The sequence below is a fragment of the Symphalangus syndactylus genome, chromosome 10 (genome assembly GCF_028878055.3).
Source record: "Symphalangus syndactylus isolate Jambi chromosome 10, NHGRI_mSymSyn1-v2.1_pri, whole genome shotgun sequence".
Taxonomy (NCBI): domain Eukaryota; kingdom Metazoa; phylum Chordata; class Mammalia; order Primates; family Hylobatidae; genus Symphalangus; species Symphalangus syndactylus.
Genome location: NC_072432.2, coordinates 135,031,759 through 135,051,110, shown reverse-complemented (window position 1 = coordinate 135,051,110; position 19,352 = coordinate 135,031,759). Strand labels below are relative to the sequence as shown.

At 43.5% G+C, this 19,352-nt stretch overlaps 1 protein-coding gene across 8 annotated transcripts in view; it reads left to right on the top strand.

Moving 5' to 3' along the window:
• Positions 1-19,352, top strand: part of SLC20A2 (solute carrier family 20 member 2) — a 128,826-nt gene that overhangs the window by 106,527 nt on the left and 2,947 nt on the right. For all 8 annotated transcript variants that reach the window (XM_055296087.2, XM_055296084.2, XM_055296081.2 and 5 more), the window contains 2 exons: positions 1,570-1,755; positions 2,968-3,052. In XM_055296087.2, the coding sequence (XP_055152062.2) occupies positions 1,570-1,755; positions 2,968-3,052 (271 nt within the window). The remainder of the gene's footprint in view (positions 1-1,569; positions 1,756-2,967; positions 3,053-19,352) is intronic.

Below are 19,352 nucleotides of genomic sequence, written 5' to 3'. Positions count from 1 at the left end.
ATGTGCTTTGTTGTTCCATTTCTAGAGCACAGGCAGAGTAGATTTAGCATCATTCCTAAGAGCAATAGGAGTTTTGGAATGGTAAGTGAACATTGGCTTCAGCTAAAGTTACCAGCTGCATTAGCCTCTGAGAAGAGAATCAGCCTGTCCTTTGAAGCTTTCAAGCCAGGCATTGCCTTTTCTCTGGCTATGGAAGTCCTAGCTGGCATCTCCTTCCAATAGAAGACTGTTCTACATTGAAGATCTATTGTTAGTGTAGCCACCTTCATCAATGATCTTAGCTGGATCTTCTGGAGAACTCGCTGCAGCTTCTCCATCAGCACTTGCTGCTTCACCTTGTATGCTATGAGGATGGCTTCTTAAACCTCCAGAACCAACCTCTGCTAGCTTCCAGCACTTCTTTAGCTTCCTGACTTCTCTCAGCCTTCACAGAATTGAAGAGAACTAGGGCCTTGCTCTGGATTAGGCTTTGACTTAAGGGAATGTTGTGGCTGGTTTGGTCTTCTATCCAGACCACTCAAACTCTCCATATCGGCACTAAGGCTATTTTGCTTTTTATTATTCATGTGTTCATTGGAGTAGCACTTTAAATTTTCTTCAAGAAGTTTTCCCTTTGCATTCACAGCTTGGCTAACTGTTTGGCCCAAGAGGCCTAGTTTTTGGCCTATCTCCAATTTTGACCTGCCTTCCTCACTAAGCTTAATCATTTCTAGTTTTTGATTTAAACTGAGAGACATGCAACTCTTCCTTTCAGTTGAACACTTAGAGGGTACTGTAGGGTAATTTATCGGCTTAATTTCAATATAGCAATATCTCAGGAAATAGGCTGGAGGAGAGGGAGAAAGACAAGGGAGTGGCCGGTCAGTGGAGCAGGGAGAACACACACAGCATTTATCAGTGAAGCTCACCGTCTCATATGGGAACAGTTCATGGCACCCCAAAACAATTATAATAGTAACATAGAAGATCACTTATCACAGATCACCATAACAGATATGGTAATAATGAAAAATTTGGAAATACTATGAGAATTACCAAAATGTGACACAGAGACCATGACGTGAGCACATACTGCTGGAAAATTGCACCAGCGGACTTGCTTGGTGCGGGGGTGCCACAAGCCTCAAATTCATAAAAAACATCATATCTGAAGGCCGGGTGCAGTGGCTCATGCCTGTAATCCCAACACTTTGGGAGGCCAAGGTGGGCAGATCACAAGGTCAGGGGTTCGAGACCAGCCTGGCCAACATGGTGAAACCCCATCTCTACTAAAAATATAAAAATTAGCTGGGTGTGGTGGCCCGCGGCTGTAGTCTCAATTACTCAGGAGGCTGAGGCAGGAGAATCGCTTGAACTGGGGAGGCGGAGGTTGCAGTGAGCCGAGATCACACCACTGCACTCAAGCCTGGGCAACAGAGCAAGACTCCGTCTCAAAAAAAAAAAGAAAAAAGAAAAAACATCATATCTGTAGAGTGTGATAAAGTGAAGCACAATAAAATAAAGTCACCTGTATCATGTACAGTGCTACTTGCATACATAGTTAATCTTTTCTCTCTTTATTTTTCCCAGTAATGCCATCGGTCCCCTGGTAGCCTTGTGGCTGATTTACAAACAAGGCGGGGTAATGCAAGAAGCAGCTACACCCGTCTGGCTGCTGTTTTATGGAGGAGTTGGAATCTGCACAGGCCTCTGGGTCTGGGGGAGAAGAGTGATCCAGACCATGGGGAAGGACCTCACTCCCATCACGCCGTCCAGGTAAGCCTGGGCTGGTGGACGGGCAGGGCAGGTCTTGTCATCCGAGGCCTGGGTAGAGCTTCCCGGCTGTGTCTGAACGGCCTGCTCAGCACCAGCAGTCGGCAGCGGGTCACAGGGAGGAGGAGACAGTGGGCAAGAATGGCCCCACCTAGCATGCCACCTATCCTTGCCCTCCCTCACTGTGCCCGGCCCCCAGCCACAGGGTCCCTGAGATGAGGAGTGGGAAGGGCAGACAAGCAGGGGTAGTGGAGCAGAGCAGGCAGGGAGGAGAGGAGCTCACCCTCAGCCAGCACGGGGACCAAAGGCAGGTGGGCAGGGAGGGCACAGACTTAAACAGGTCCCTGGGCTGGCCCTTCCTGAAAGTTCTCTGGCCACCCTACCTCTCAGCAACCACCCTGCTGGGGTTACTTTCCTCTTGCTCTGCAGACAGGGAGGCACCCCCTGCCATTGTGGGTGAGCTCTGAAGGCTTTAAATGTGGTCTCTCAACTGCATAGCCTCCAGCTGCATCAGGGGTTAAAGGAACTTCTAGAACTTTCAGAACATGACCAAAATTTGGAGCCACCTGTGGTAGGAAATCTGTCTTTTTAAAACATGTGGGAGGTTTCCTTTTCCTACAGGCTCTGGGAGTTTCAGGAAGTGATCCAAAGGCAGCCGGGGTGGGGAGGACCAGAACCCAGGTTTCATCACGCAGCTCTGCCCCGCATCTGCAGAGAAAGCTAAAATAGCTCCAGTGAGCCTCCTATATACACACAGACTTAAAATTTCTAATTTTAAGTTCTCACTTGAAATTCATTTCAATAAAAGATAGTCTAGAAGATTGATTTGAAGAAAAATTCGTAATCCGAGAAAAATACACTCTTGTAATTAGTGCATATTTTTTAAATGAGAGCATAGTTTTTCCTTTGCATTTTAGAAATGACTGATTTACTATCTTATTGCACAGCAGGAATGTCTGGCCCAGTTACTGCAGTGTGTGGTCTTTGAAAACGTATCAGAAGGCCAGGCTGCTGGGGGCCCGTGCACAGGAAAATGCAGCCTTGGTGGGAATCGCTGTGTTGAGCAGCGGCCTCTTGTTCTGTTAAAATTGATCTTGCCCAGTCAGCAGTCGGCAGTCACCCCAGAGAATGTTCTGGCGAGCCTCTAGCACCCACGGGGTGTCAGGGAGGCTGATACAGAGAGCACCCGTGACGTGTCTCATGCTCCCCCTGCAGCGGCTTCACGATCGAGCTGGCCTCAGCCTTCACAGTGGTCATCGCCTCCAACATCGGGCTTCCAGTCAGCACCACGCACTGTAAGGTAGGCCCCTTCTAGCCGGGAGCCCTTCCCCAGGCCGCTGGGGCGGTTCCAGGGCCACCGGAGCGCATGCAGGGGAAGCTGTAGGGCTCTGTAGATGGTTGTGCAAAATGCAGCTCCAGGTTATCCGGGACCTTGTATTCCTCCATCTGCCCCCTCCACCGTCCGCCTCTCGGCAGGATGACACTATCTGTCATTCAGACCTGGCTTTTCCAAGGCAGAATGCTAGGGCTGGCCTGCCTGGGAATGGCCTGCCTGGGACTGGCCTGCTATCCTCCCACTGTTTCCATGGTGGAGTTCGATTGGCGTCCTGTGTGCGCTGAGCATACCTGCAGGCTCACTTGGGAGCCTGCCACTTGGTCCAGCCATTGAGGGGACTGGGGGTTGACAGTGTTAGAAATTAACAAAAATCATCTCTGTGGAATTGTAGGACACGGTTGTTTCTGGTTTTGTTCCTTATATGATGTTCAAAGTGACTATATTGCCATAAATTCCCCACGAGGGGTAATTGCTGATACTGACCGCTGCGGAGTGCTCTGAAACCTGCAGCTGGACAAGAGAGGGCTCCTGGTCATGGTGTGGAAAGTTGGAGCTGCAGAGAGGAGCCCTGAAGACCAGTGAAGAGGAAACAGGCTCCGGGAATTCCAGGGAGTGATCCACAGGTGGCCAGGGTGGGGAGGACCAGAACCCAGGTGGGGAGGACCAGAGCCCCGTCTCATCACCCAACTCTGCCCAGTATCTGCAGATACTTCTAAAATAGCTCCGGCAAGTCTCTGTATACAGACAAACTCACCAGTCTCAACAAAGCAAAAGTCACTTTGAGATTTTTCCTAGGTTCATTCATTTGTATTATTCAAGAAAAACTAATTGGCATTTGCTGCTTGGGGGCAGAGCTCTCGGCACCAGGAGGAATATATGAGCCCTCATAACAGACACAGCCACCCACGTTCATATTTACTCACAATTTTAAGATTCCAGCCAGTATGTTTAAAAGAAAACTCCACGCAAAGGCAAGTGGCTTCATGCTTCAAACACCCAGGTCAGGTGGCCCTCACAAGAGTATCTGGAGTGGCCCAGCAGCGTGTTTCAAAGCTGGGGCTCCGCGCATGAAGAATCAGCCTCAGTGGAAAGAGTTTGTTTTTTTCTTTTTTGCTACCATATACAGAAATACTTCAATTTCCACAAAGTTTCTGTATACAAATCCCCCCACTTACTGATCATCACCGTGCTCAACACCACACGCATGGCGCACCGTTCCCTCTCCACAGCAAGCCTGTGGGGGCGGAAATGTCACTCCCAGTCCACAGGTGAGGAGACTGGGTTCCCTCAGAGCTGGGCCACTTCCCACGTGCACACGGCCACATGTGATAGATCCAGGATTCAGATCTTCGCCTCAGGCCACACACCTCATTCAGGTCCCCATCAGCACCATCGTGGTGCCCGACCATGGCCAAGGTGCCTGGGGCAAGCACTCCACTGGCAGTCTCCCCAAGAACCTTCCCCAGCTTCATAGCTGAGGAAACTGAGGCAGAGGAAAGTTAAGTAACGTGCCCGAGATTACACAGCCAGGGAGCAGCCCAGCTGAGGCGCCCACATGGACGGCATGGCCAGTGTCCTCCTCCCCGGCTCCGCCTGGCAAGCATGAGGGAGGAAGGCAGGAAGAGATGCAGGTGCGCCCGCCACCCATTCATTGTGAGTTTCCTAATGTGGGTTATTTAAAACTTACCAGAGAAGCACATATTCATTGAAATATTTCAAACAATGCAAGACTATAAGGAATGAAAAGTGACATCTTCCCCGGACTCCACGTCACTTCCATTCACTGTGGTGTGTGGAGCGTGGAGGAGACGCGTGTCGCTAAATACATTCTTTTCCAAGGACACGGGCTTGTGACTTTTCTATAGGCATCAGTTGTCTTTTGGAATGCTTTTAAACAGAGGTAATGCCATCTTTTTAATGATTAACCTACACTTAAGCAAGACTGCTGAAGGCAGACTCTTCTACACCAGTTGAAATAGCTTTTCTTGTTTTTTTTTGTTTTTTTTTTTTTGAGATGGAGTCTCACTCTCATCCAGGCTGGAGTGCAATGGCATGGTGCCAGCTCACCACAGCCTCCGCCTCCTGAGTTCAAGCAGTTCTCCTGCCTCAGCCTCCGGGTAGCTGAAATTACAGGCGTGCGCCACCACACCCAGCTAATTTTTGTATTTTTAGTAGAGACGTGGCTTCACCGTGTTGGCAAGGCTGGTCTCGAACTCCTGACCTCAGGTGATCTGCCTGCCTTGGCCTCTCAAAGTGCTGGGATTACAGGCGTGAACCACCGCGCCTGGCCTGAAAGAGCTTTTTTTTTTTTTATTTTTTTTTTTTTTTTATTTTTTTTTTTTTTTTTTTATTTTTTTTTTTTTTTATTTATTTTTTTTATTTTTATTTTTATTTTTATTTATTTATTTTTTTTTATTATACTTTAGGGTTTTAGGGTACATATGCACAATGTGCAGGTTTGTTACATATGTATCCATGTGCCATGTTGATTTCCTGCACCCATTAATTCGTCATTTAGCATTAGGTGTATCTCCTAATGCTGTCCCTCCCCCCTCCCCCCACCCCACAACAGTCCCCGGAGCGTGATGTTCCCCTTCCTGTGTCCATGAGTTCTCATTGTTCAATTCCCACCTATGAGTGAGAACATGCGGTGTTTGGTTTTTTGTCCTTGCGATAGTTTACTGAGAATGATGTTTTCCAGTTTCATCCATGTCCCTACAAAGGACACGAACTCATCATTTTTTATGGCTGCATAGTATTCCATGGTGTATATGTGCCACATTTTCTTAATCCAGTCTATCGTTGTTGGACATTTGGGTTGGTTCCAACTCTTTGCTATTGTGAATAGTGCCGCAATAAACATACGTGTGCATGTGTCTTTATAGCAGCATGATTTATAGTCCTTTGGGTATATACCCAGTAATGGGATGGCTGGGTCAAATGGTATTTCTAGTTCTAGATCCCTGAGGAATCGCCACACTGACTTCCACAATGGTTGAACTAGTTTACAGTCCCACCAACAGTGTAAAAGTGTTCCTATTTCTCCACATCCTCTCCAGCACCTGTTGTTTCCTGATTTTTTAATGATGGCCATTCTAACTGGTGTGAGATGGTATCTCACTGTGGTTTTGATTTGCATTTCTCTGATGGCCAGTGATGAGGAGCATTTCTTCATGTGTTTTTTGGCTGCATAAATGTCTTCTTTTGAGAAGTGTCTGTTCATGTCCTCTGCCCACTTTTTGATGGGGTTGTTTGTTTTTTTCTTGTAAATTTGTTTGAGTTCATTGTAGATTCTGGATATTAGCCCTTTGTCAGATGAGTAGGTTGCAAAAATTTTCTCCCATTGTGTAGGTTGCCTGTTCACTCTGATGATAGTTTCTTTTGCTGTGCAGAAGCTCTTTAGTTTAATGAGATCCCATTTGTCGATTTTGGCTTTGGTTGCCATTGCTTTTGGTGTTTTAGACATGAAGTCCTTGCCCACGCCTATGTCCTGAATGGTATTGCCTAGGTTTTCTTGTAGGATTTTAATGGTTTTAGGTCTAACATATAAGTCTTTAATCCATCTTGAATTAATTTTTGTATAAGGTGTAAGGAAGGGATCCAGTTGCAGCTTTCTACATATGGCTAGCCAGTTTTCCCAGCACCATTTATTGAATAGGGAATCCTTTCCCCATTTCTTGTTTTTGTCAGGTTTGTCAAAGATCAGATAGTTGTAGCTATGCGGCATCATTTCTGAGGGCTCTGTTCTGTTCCATTGATCTATGTCTCTGTTGTGGTACCAGTACCATGCTGTTTTGGTTACTGTAGCCTTGTAGTATAGTTTAAAGTCAGGTAGCGTGATGCCTCCAGCTTTGTTCTTTTGGCTTAGGATTGACTTGGCGATGCGGGCTCTTTTTTGGTTCCATATGAACTTTAAAGTAGTTTTTTCCAATTCTGTGAAGAACGTCATTGGTAGCTTGATGGGGATGGCATTGAATCTATAAATTACCTTGGGCAGTATGGCCATTTTCACGATATTGATTCTTCCAACCCATGAGCATGGAATGTTCTTCCATTTGTTTGTATCCTCTTTTATTTCATTGAGCAGTGGTTTGTAGTTCTCCTTGAAGAGGTCCTTCACATCCCTTGTAAGTTGGATTCCTAGGTATTTTATTCTCTTTGAAGCAATTGTGAATGGGAGTTCACTCATGATTTGGCTCTCTGTTTGTCTGTTATTGGTGTACAAGAATGCTTGTGATTTTTGTACATTAATTTTGTATCCTGAGACTTTGCTGAAGTTGCTAATCAGCTTAAGGAGATTTTGGGCTGAGACAATGGGGTTTTCTAGATATACAATCATGTCATCTGCAAACAGGGACAATTTGACTTCCTCTTTTCCTAATTGAATACCCTTTATTTCCTTCTCCTGCCTGATTGCTCTGGCCAGAACTTCCAGCACTATGTTGAATAGGAGCGGTGAGAGAGGGCATCCCTGTCTTGTGCCAGTTTTCAGAGGGAATGCTTCCAGTTTTTGCCCATTCAGTATGATATTGGCTGTGGGTTTGTTGTAGATAGCTCTTATTATTTTGAGATACGTCCCATCAATACCTAATTTATTGAGAGTTTTTAGCATGAAGGGTTGTTGAATTTTGTCAAAGGCCTTTTCTGCATCTATTGAGATAATCATGTGGTTTTTGTCTTTGGTTCTGTTTATATGCTGGATTACATTTATTGATTTGCGTATGTTGAACCAGCCTTGCATCCCAGGGATGAAGCCCACTTGATCATGGTGGATAAGCTTTTTGATGTGCTGCTGGATTCGGTTTGCCAGTATTTTATTGAGGATTTTTGCATCAATGTTCATCAAGGATATTGGTCTGAAATTCTCTTTTTTGGTTATGTCTCTGCCAGGCTTTGGTATCAGGATGATGCTGGCTTCGTAAAATGTGTTAGGGAGGATTCCCTCTTTTTCTATCGATTGGAATAGTTTCAGAAGGAATGGTACCAGTTCCTCCTTGTACCTCTGGTAGAATTCAGCTGTGAATCCATCAGGTCCTGGACTCTTTTTGGTTGGTAAGCTATTGATTATTGCCACAATTTCAGAACCTGTTATTGGTCTATTCAGAGATTCAACTTCTTCCTGGTTTAGTCTTGGGAGGGTGTATTTGTCGAGGAATTTATCCATTTCTTCCAGATTTTCTAGTTTATTTGCATAGAGGTGTTTGTAGTATTCTCTGATGGTAGATTGTATTTCTGTGGGATCGGTGGTGATATCCCCTTTTTCGTTTTTTATTGCATCTATTTGATTCTTCTCTCTTTTCTTCTTTATTAGTCTTGCTAGCGGTCCATCAATTTTGTTGATCTTTTCAAAAAACCAGCTCCTGGATTCATTAATTTTTTGAAGGGTTTTTTGTGTCTCTATTTCCTTCAGTTCTGCTCTGATTTTAGTTATTTCTAGCCTTCTGCTAGCTTTTGAATGTGTTTGCTCTTGCTTTTCTAGTTCTTTTAATTGTGATGTTAGGGTGTCAATTTTGGATCTTTCCTGCTTTCTCTTGTGGGCATTTAGTGCTATAAATTTTCCTCTACACACTGCTTTGAATGTGTCCCAGAGATTCTGGTATGTTGTGTCTTTGTTCTCGTTGGTTTCAAAGAACATCTTTATTTCTGCCTTCATTTCATTATGTACCCAATAGTCATTCAGGAGCAGGTTGTTCAGTTTCCATGTAGTTGAGCGGTTTTGACTGAGTTTCTTAATCCTGAGTTCTAGTTTGATTGCACTGTGGTCTGAGAGACAGTTTGTTATAATCTCTGTTCTTTTACATTTGCTGAGAAGAGCTTTACTTCCAACTATGTGGTCAATTTTGGAATAGGTGTGGTGTGGTGCTGAAAAAAATGTATATTCTGTTGATTTGGGGTGGAGAGTTCTGTAGATGTCTATTAGGTCCACTTTGTGTAGAGCTGAGTTCAATTCCTGGATATCCTTGTTAACTTTCTGTCTCGTTGATCTGTCTAATGTTGACAGTGGGGTGTTAAAATCTCCCATTATTATTGTGTGGGAGTTTAAGTCCCTTTGTAGGTCACTGAGGACTTGCTTTATGAATCTGGGTGCTCCTGTGTTGGGTGCATATATATTTAGGATAGTTAGCTCTTCTTGTTGAATTGATCCCTTTACCATTATGTAATGGCCTTCTTTGTCTCTTTTGATCTTTGTTGGTTTAAAGTCTATTTTATCAGAGACTAGGATTGCAACCCCTGCCTTTTTTTGTTTTCCAGTTGCTTGATAGATCTTCCTCCATCCCTTTATTTTGAGTCTATGTGTGTCTCTGCACGTGAGATGAGTTTCCTGAATACAGCACACTGATGGGTCCTGACTCCTTATCCAGTTTGCCAGTCTGTGTCTTTTGATTGGAGCATTTAGCCCATTTACATTTAACGTGAATATTGTTATGTGTGAATCTGATCCTGTCATTATGATGTTAGTTGGTTATTTTGCTCGTTAGTTGCTATAGTTTCTTCCTAGCCTCGATGGTCTTTACAATTTGGCATGTTTTTGCAGGGGCTGGTACCGGTTGTTCCTTTCCATGTTTAGTGCTTCCTTCAGGAGCTCTTTTAGGGCAGGCCTGGTGGTGACAAAATCTCTCAGCGTTTGCTTGTCTGTAAAGTATTTTATTTCTCCTTCACTTATGAAGCTTAGTTTGGCGGGATAGAAAATTCTGGGTTGAAAATTCTTTTCTTTAAGAATGTTGAATATCGGCCCCCACTCTCTTCTGGCTTGTAGAGTTTCTGCTGAGAGATCAGCTGTTAGTCTGATGGGCTTCCCTTTGTGGGTAACCCGACCTTTCTCTCTGGCTGCCCTTAACATTTTTTCCTTCATTTCCACTTTGGTGAATCTGACAATTATGTGTCTTAGAGTTGCCCTTCTCGAGGAGTATCTTTGTGGCGTTCTCTGTATTTCCTGAATCTGAATGCTGGCCTGCCTTGCTAGATTGGGGAAGTTCTCCTGGATAATATCTTGCAGAGTGTTTTCCAACTTGGTTCCATTCTCCCCATCATTTTCAGGTACACCAATCAGACGTAGGTTTGGTCTTTTCACATAGTCCCAAATTTCTTGGAGGCTTTGTTCATTTCTTTTTATTCTTTTTTCTCTAAACTTCCCTTCTCTCTTCATTTCATTCATTTCATCTTCTATCAGCGATACCCTTTCTTCCAGTTGATCGCATCTGCTACTGAGGCTTCTGCATTCTTCGCGTAGTTCTCGAAACTTGGCTTTCGGCTCCATCATCTCCTTTAAGCCCTTCTCTCCATTGGTTATTCTAGTTATCCATTCTTCTAATTTTTTTTCAAAGTTTTTAACTTCTTTGCTATTGTTCTGAATTTCCTCTCGTAGCTCAGAGTAGTTTGATCGTCTGAAGCCTTCTTCTCTCAACTCATCAAAGTCATCCTCCATCCAGCTTTGTTCCGTTGCTGGTGAGGAACTGCGTTCCTTTGGAGGAGGAGAGGTGCTCTGTTTTTTAGAGTTTCCAGTTTTTTTGGTCTGTTTTTTCCCCATCTTTGTGGTTTTGTCTACTTTTTGTCTTCGATGATGATGATGTACAGATGGGTTTTTGGTGTGGATGTCCTTTCTGTTTGTTAATTTTCCTTCTACCAGACAAGACCCTCAGCTGCAGGTCTGTTGGAGTTTACTAGAGGTCCACTCCAGACCCTGTTTGGCTGGGTGTCAGCACTGGTGGCTGCAGAACGGCGGATTTTCGTGAGACCACAAATTCAGCTGTCTGATAGTTCCTCTGAAAGTTTTGTCTCAGAGGAGTACCCGGTTGAATGAGGTGTCAGTCTGTCCCACTGGGGGGGTGCCTCCCAGTTAGGCGGCTCAGGGGTGAGGGACCCACTTTAGGAGGCAGTCTGTCCGTTCTCAGATCTCCAGCTGCGTGCTGGGAGAACCACTACTCTCTTCAAAGCTGTCAGTCAGACAGGGACATTTAAGGCTGTGGAGGTTCTCGCTGAGTTTTTGGTTGTCTGTGCCCTGCCCCCAGAGGTGGAGCCTACAGAGGCAGGCGGGCCTCCTTGAGCTGTGGTGGGCTCCACCCAGTTAGAGCTTCCTGGCTGCTTTGTTTACCTAAGCAAGCCTGGGCAATGGCGGGCGCCCCTCCCCCAGCCTCGTTGCCGCCTTGCAGCGTGATCTCAGACTGCTGTGCTAGCAATCAGCGAGACTCTGTGGGCATAGGACCCTCCGAGCCAGGTGCGGGACACAATCTCCTAGTGTGCCGTTTTCCAGGCCCGTTCGAAAAGCGCAGTATTAGGACGGGACTGACCCGATATTCCAGGTGCCGTCTGTTTTCCCTTTCTTTGACTAGGAAAGGGAACTCCCTGATCCCTTGCGCTTCCCGAGTGAGGCAATGCCTCGCCCTGCTTCGGCTCGCGCACAGTGCGCTTCACCGACTGTCCTGCACCCACTGTTAGGCACTCCCTAGTGAGATGAAACCGGTACCTCAAGCAGAAATGCAGAAATCACCCGTCTTCTGTGTCGCTGGGGCTGGGAGCTGGAGACCGGAGCTGTTCCTATTCGGCCATCTTGGCTCCACCCCGCTCCAAGAGCTTTTGAAAAAACCAGCACAGGTTTGGTTCTTCCAGGTTGGTGCCACTTAGCTAACTGTATGAGCAGTCTAATCCGTTTGGATGTATACTGTATACAGTGTTGGAACGGATAGTACTGATTTTGCTAATAACACTAAACTCTAGAATACAGTTTATAGGAATAGATGAAAAGTATAAAATGCTTATTTAAAAAGCCAAACTCTTAAATTATCTATATGTGTGATTTCCCCAATACTGTATCGATATATATACTATAATGATGTGTGACTAAGAGATTTACATCCAGTTTGTACAGGACCTTAGTGAACAGATGTATATGTTATCATTATCCTAAAATACCTGTACAAAGTACATGATAAGGTTTTTTTTTTTGAGATGGAGTCTCGCTCTGTCGCCCAGGCTGGAGTGCAGTGGCGTGATCTCGGCTCACTGCAAGCTCTGCCTCCTGGGTTCACGCCATTCTCCTGCCTCAGCCTCCTGAGTAGCTGGGACTACAGGCGCCCACCACCACGCTACTTTTTTATATTTTTAGTAGAGACGGGGTTTCACCATGTTAGCCAGGATGGTCCCGATCTCCTGACCTCGTGATGCGCCTGCCTCAGCCTCCCAAAGTGCTGGGATTACAGACATGAGCCACCGTGCCCAGCCAGTTTTGTTTCCTTTGAGCTGGTGATGAGTAGTATTAGGATAGCTTGTTGGCACTTAAAGCAGGTCTCCCTGAATGGGACTGCAGCGGGGTGCCATCTGTAAAATAGACAAGACAGCTCACAACTTGGATTTGAGTCAGTTTGTCTGATACCATTGATCGTGGACTTCTGGACAAAGCCCAGAGCTATTCCCCGTGAGCACTAAGGACAGAGTCTCAGCTCTCAGGAACTTGCAGTGTAGTTGGAGAGCAAATGGTTCTCATCAGAGTCCAAATAATAGAAGTCCTGAGAAGAGTTCACAGTTGTCATTACCCCATAACACTTATTCTCTCATATCACATATTTCCCCTGCACACAACAGTCCCCAAATGGCAAATGTGGGATGAACTATGAGAGCCGTGGGATGGCGTGAAGAATGGGGCCCTCTGTGAGTGAGGCTGTGAATCTGGAAACATTCAAAGGGTATTGATGTCCACATAGAGTCATAGTTGAATTGCATCAGTTTTCAGGATAATTATCCTGTGTTTGATTTTTAAGTTTCTTGCTTAGAGCCATCTAATAGAAAGTAGGGAAAAGTTGGAGACTTGGCAGGAAATAAGATGGAAACTATTTTTTTTTTTTTTTTTTTTTTTTTTTTTTTTTTTTTTTTTTTGAGACGGAGTCTTGCTCTGTCACCCAGGCTGGAGTGCAGTGGCGCAATCTCGGCTCACTGCAAGCTCCGCCTCCCGGGTTCACGCCATTCTCCTGCCTCAGCCTCTCCGAGTAGCTGGGACTACAGGCGCCCGCCACCACGCCCAGCTAATTTTTTGTATTTTTTTTAGTAGAGACGGGGTTTCACCGTGGTCTCGATCTCCTGACCTCGTGATCCGCCCGCCTCGGCCTCCCAAAGTGCTGGGATTACAAGCATGAGCCACTGCGCCCGGCCACGGAAACTATTATTTAAAATGAGTTTTTTAATGTATGTAGGTAGATGTTATTGATTTATGCTTCCTTCTAAGTGTACATGGCTAAATGCATAGATTTGTTTTATTTTGTTTTGTTTTGTTTGAGACAGAGTCTTGCTTTGTCATCCAGACTGGAGTGCAGTGGCTTGATCTTGGCTCACTGCGACCTCCGCCTCCTGGGTTCAAGCATTTTTCCTGCCTCAGCCTCCTCAGTAGCTGAGATTACAGGCATGCACCACCATGCTTGGCTAATTTTTGTATTTTTAGTAGAAATGGGGTTTCTCCATGTTAGCCAGGCTGGTCTTGAACTCCTGACCTCAAGTGATCCGCCTGCCTCGGCCTCCCAAAGTGCTGGAATTACAGGCATGAGCCACTGCACCCAGCCTAAGTGCATAGTTTAAATTTTGTCGTAGCCCATTTCAAAACATTTATGAAACCATACTATATTATGTGATACATGAGCTGAATGTATAACTTGGGAAAAAAACAGTTAGAAAAGTCCTGTTATCACATTTTATTCCAGAAGGCATATATAAGACAGTCTGTTTGATGAGTTTCACCCTCTGTATGTATTCTGGTTTTATACATTTTGTATTTCATATCAGAGGACTCAGTTTATCAGATATTTTCCTGGAATAATACCTTTGAGTAGGATCAAAAGCCTTAATTGGCCAGGCACGGTGGCTCATGCCTGTAATCCCAGCTACTCGGGAGGCTGAGGCCGGAGAATCGCTTGAACCCAGGAGGCGGAGGTTGTGGTGAGTGGAGATTGCACCATTGCATTCCAGCCTGGGCAACAAGAGCAAAACTACCCCCCCGCCCGCCCCCCCCCAAAAAAGCCTTAATTGAAGACATAGAAACCGGTTTTGAAAATAAAAGAATCCTAAGACATTATGTTTCAGCAATTCGTTCATCGTTCTTCCCTTCTGTGACCCTTAATCACCTTTGGTCTTTAGCCCTAGCAGATAACACACAGTGCCACTACTGAGCACAGTTGCTCGTGTGTGTGCTCTTTAATAGGAATTTGGGAGTCATGTTCTGCAGAACGTTTTAATTCCATACTGGGTGGATTGAGATTATTCCTGTTTGTGGATCACCCACATTGTCATTCCTCACTGATGACGTAGATGATGATTCAACCACCATTTCAATTTGGAACAGCACATAGGGAACACTACTGATTTCAAATGTAGGATTATAATTTCTAGTTTAATTTCTAATTCTTGCTCTCTGGTCTCCCTTCTTCTCGACAATTTTTTGCTATACGTACCTGATGATGTCCTTAAACTGGAAACACACTCGATTTATTAAAAAGGAAGTTAGAACACAGCAAAAAAATGCCATTTTACATTCACAGAAGACATGATCAGTAGCAAAGACATTGTACTCTGGATCTTTTATGAATCAAATAACATATAACTAAATACATAAAATTGTTAAGAACTCAGAAATTACTGTCTTAGCCTATGATAAATGAAGTGTAGGAAAAGTATGTGGGACTATGAAGAATTTGAACATTTATTTAGAACAGCATAATTAATAAATATGTACAAGTTTTTACCCTACTGATCATATGCCTTCCTGTCAAGCATCATGAAACATTTATAAATATCCTAAAATCAGAAGACCATGATAAAAATCTCTATAAAATTTTAAAAACAGACCTGGCATGGTGGCTCACACCTGTAATCCCAGCACTTTGGGAGGCTGAGGTAGGAGGATCGCTTGAGCCCGGAAGTTTGAAACCAGCCTGGGCAACATAGTGAGACCCTGTCTCTATTTTATAAAAATTAAAATTTAAATTAAAAAAAATTTTAAACATAAGTTGTGCTAACCGTGATCTCTAATTACAATAAAATTAAACTAGAAATTAATTATATATTGAAATAAGAATGTATCCCAATGGAGACTTTTTTTTTTTTTTGAGACGGAGTCTCGCTCTGTCACCCAGGCTGGAGTGCAGTGGCGCAATCTCGGCTCACTGCAAGCTCCGCCTCCCGGGTTCACGCCATTCTCCTGCCTCAGCCTCTCCGAGTAGCTGGGACTACAGGTGCCCGCCACCACGCCCGGCTAATTTTTTTTTTTTGTATTTTTAGTAGAGACGGGGTTTCACCGTGGTCTCGATCTCCTGACCTCGTGATCCGCCCGCCTCGGCCTCCCAAAGTGCTGGGATTACAAGCGTGAGCCACCGCGCCCGTCCTCCAATGGAGACTTTTTAATGCTTTTTAAGGTAACAATTGAATTAAGGAGTTTAGAAAAATACAATGATAGCTTTCTTGAAAAATAATAAAAACCAAATGTGTGTGTCCGTGGGTGGATACAAATAGCAAAACCTGTGGCAACCAAGTTATGCTAAGATGAAAATTCATATCTTTAAATGGTTTAATTGATCAAAGAGAAAATAAAATAACCAAGTATTAAAATTAGGATTTTGTAAAAAGTCCAGGACAATAAACATTGAGGAAACAGGTGGTACGAAATATAGAAGCAAAATTAATTAAAAACAAAATAAGAAGGGGAGAGGAAAGTGGCTACTAATAAAATATCAGATCACATCAAGGAAAAGAGGGAGGGAATTAAGTTGGGGAAGGAGGAAGACATTGTAACAACAGACAGAGAAGAGAATTGTTTCCATTATTAAATAAACCACACAGCTATATGCTAAGAATTTGAAAACCCCTGTGAATTATTTTCTGCAACAATATACATGACAAAGAAATATTGGCCTATGAAGTAGAAAAAAGTGGAAAATCTGACCCAGAACAATAGGATGAAATTAAGGGAGTTCTCCAAAAATAATTGTTCTCACCTAAAAAAGCAAAAAGGGGCTGGGGTGGGGCAGGTGAGGATACTGCTGACTAGATGAATTCATTAGAATCTTTTCCGTTTAAACAAAAAAAAAACCAGCTCTCACGATATCTCAACTTTCCCACAATGTAGGAGGAAAAATAAAACTAAAAAAACCTCTCCCATTTGTGCTGTGGCGTACACTGAATAACTCTAATACCAAACCTAATTTAAAATATCACAAACAATGAAATCTATGTTTACCGATGAATATTGATTGTAAAAACTTTAAGCAAGATGCTGAAAAATGATATCTACAGTATTTGGCTGGGCGTGGTGGCTCATGCCTGTAATCCTAGCACTTTGGGAGGCTGAGGTGGGCAGATCATCTGAGATCAGGAGTTTGAGACCAGCCTGGCCAACATAGCAAAACCCCATCTCTACTAAAAATAGAAAAATTAGCCAAGTGTGGTGGTGGGCCCCTGTAATCCCAGCTACTCGGGAGGCTGAGGCAGGAGAATCGCTCGAACCCAGGAGGTGGAAGTTGCAGTGAGCTGAGATCGTGCCGTTGCACTCCAGCCTGGGTGACAGAGCAAGACTCCATCTCAAAACAAAACAATACTATACAAGAACCTTTCAGCAGGACCAAATTGATCAAGATTACCAGAAAGTGGGCTCCCTTTGTGACAGGGCAGGGCTGCATCACCCACCACCAGCAGGCTGTGCAGGGCTAGGCCCCTGCAGGGGCTCAAGTTGGGTATATAGGCAGCTTCAGTATAATATGCCTTAGCAATCCACTTAAAAACAAAAAAAAAAGATCTCTGTTGAGATATAAGCCAAAAAGACATTTGATGATATTCAGTATTTCTTTTTTTTTTTTTTTTCTTTTTTTTGAGACAGTTTCACTCTTGTTGCCCAGGCTGGAGTGCCATAATGGCATGATCTCGGCTCACCGCAACCTCCACCTCCCGGGTTCAAGCGATTCTCCTGCCTCAGCCTCCCGAGTAGCTGGGATTACAGGTGTGCGGCACCACACCCAGCTAATTTTGTATTTTTAGTAGAGACAGGGGTTCTCCATGTTGGTCAGGCTAGTCTCGAACTCCTGACCTCAGGTGATCCACCCACCTCCGCCTCCCAAAGTGCTAGGATTACAGGCCTGAGCCACCACGCCCGGCCAATACTCAGTATTTCTAAAACACTACTAGAGTTTATAAGAGTGACCAAGTCCAAGATAAAAATAGAAAAATCCAGCACTTGTTCATCAGCAATAGCCAATTAGAAAATGTAACGGGAGGGGAAAAGAACTGCCATCATAATTGCAGCAAAAATAAAAGTTACCTCAGAATAATCCTAATAAGAACTGTGAGTGGCACCAGGCACATGGTGTGTTCCTATAGTCCCAGCTACTCAGGAGGCTGAAGGTACGAGGACAGCCTGAACCCAGGAGTTCAAGACCAGTCTAGGCAACATAGTAAGACCCCATCTCTAAATAACTAAATAAATAGTTTTTTAAAAAAGAAATGTGAGTGATAGATATGGAAGAGGCATAAAACTGCTCAGAGGTATAAAAAGATAATCTGAATATGAGACATAATGTGCTATTGGATGGGAAAACCAGAATGTTGTAATGAAGTCACTTCTCCCTAAATACAACCTGAAACAGGATTTTACTTGGAATTTTACAAAATGAGACTAAAGAATACATTTTGATGAAATAAATTATCAGCAATATAAAATGATCTAACAAGAAAACTGAAAGGAGGAACTAGCCTTACCTGACGTATAATGTCATATAAGGAAACAAAAGTCAAGAGTAGGTCCTGGGAGGAGGGGTTGGGAACTGGGTGTTAGTGTTTTATGGAGCAGTTTCCATGTGGGATGATGAAAAAGTTCTGGAGACGGATTGTGGTGATGGTTTGCAAAACAATGTGATTGTACTTAATGCCTCTAAATGGTATGCTGAAAAATTACTAAAACTGTAAGTTTTATGTTATGTATATCTTACCACGATAATTTTTAAAAGTAGATACCTGGACAAGAACAGAGTAGATAGCAATGGATGGAACCTGTTCTATATGAGCATATATTTCAAAAAAGGGAAAATTTAACCAGTAAGTGTTTGAAAGGTTGAATAGCTGTCAGTCTAGAAAAACAAAATTAGACCACTCTCAAAATACATGGACATAAATCTGATGGCTTAAATAATATTTTTAAAATATTCTTAAATTTAGAGTAAAATGGAATTTTATTTTAGAAAAATTCCATTTTTCTAAAATTAGATATTTATCAAATATTCAAGCCAAGGATAAATCACAGAAGAAATTATAGCATATTTTATTGCATGAAGTTAGAAACTTGAAAGTGAAACAAAGCAAAATACTACCTCGAGAAAATATGTGTATTCGATATCACAGTTAATATTATTCAGTGAAGACTACACAGATAAATAAGGAACACATTAGATTTTAGTATGTAAATGGACCAAATACATGAAGAGACAATTTTTTTTTTTTTTTTTTTTTTTTTTTTTTTTTTTTTTTTTTTTTTTGAGACAGAGTTTCACTCTGTCGCCCAGGCTGGAGTGCAGTGGTGCGATCTCGGCTCACTGCAACCTCTGCCTCCCCGTTTCAAGCGATTCTCCTGCCTCAGCCACCCAGATAGCTGGGACTACAGGTGTGCACCACTATGCCCAGCTAATTTTTTGTATTTTTAGTAGAAACAGGGTTTCGCCATGTTAGCCAGCATGGTCTCGATCTCCTGACCTCGTATCCGCCCGCCTTGGCCTCCCAAAGTGCTGGGATTACAGGCGTGAGCCACTGCACCCGGCCGACAATTTGTATATGTGAAAGCTAGAGAGAGTGAAATTCAGTAAATATATTTTTTAAAGTTCAGCCTTAATTGTAATTAAAGATACGCAAATTAAAGCAGCCACAGTGCATCTTTTTGCCAGTTAATTAGCCAAAAAAAGAGCAACTTACATGATATCATGTGCTGATATTCACAGATTATGGATGACACTACATTAACAGCTGTTTATAAAACTATTTGTCATTATGTATTAAGGTCCTAAAACACGTTGGGAGAGGAAAGAGCTCTTCCTTAAAGTAGAACTCCATGTGAGAAATTGGAATGGAGTTTGGTAAATCACCATTTTATTTTATTTATTTATTTATTTATTTATTTATTTATTTATTTATTTTTTGAGACTGAGTCTCATGCTGTTGCCCAGGCTGGAGTTCAGTATCGCGATCTTGGCTCACTGCAACCTCCACCTCCCAGGTTCAAGCGAGTAGCTGGAATTCCAGGTGTGCACCA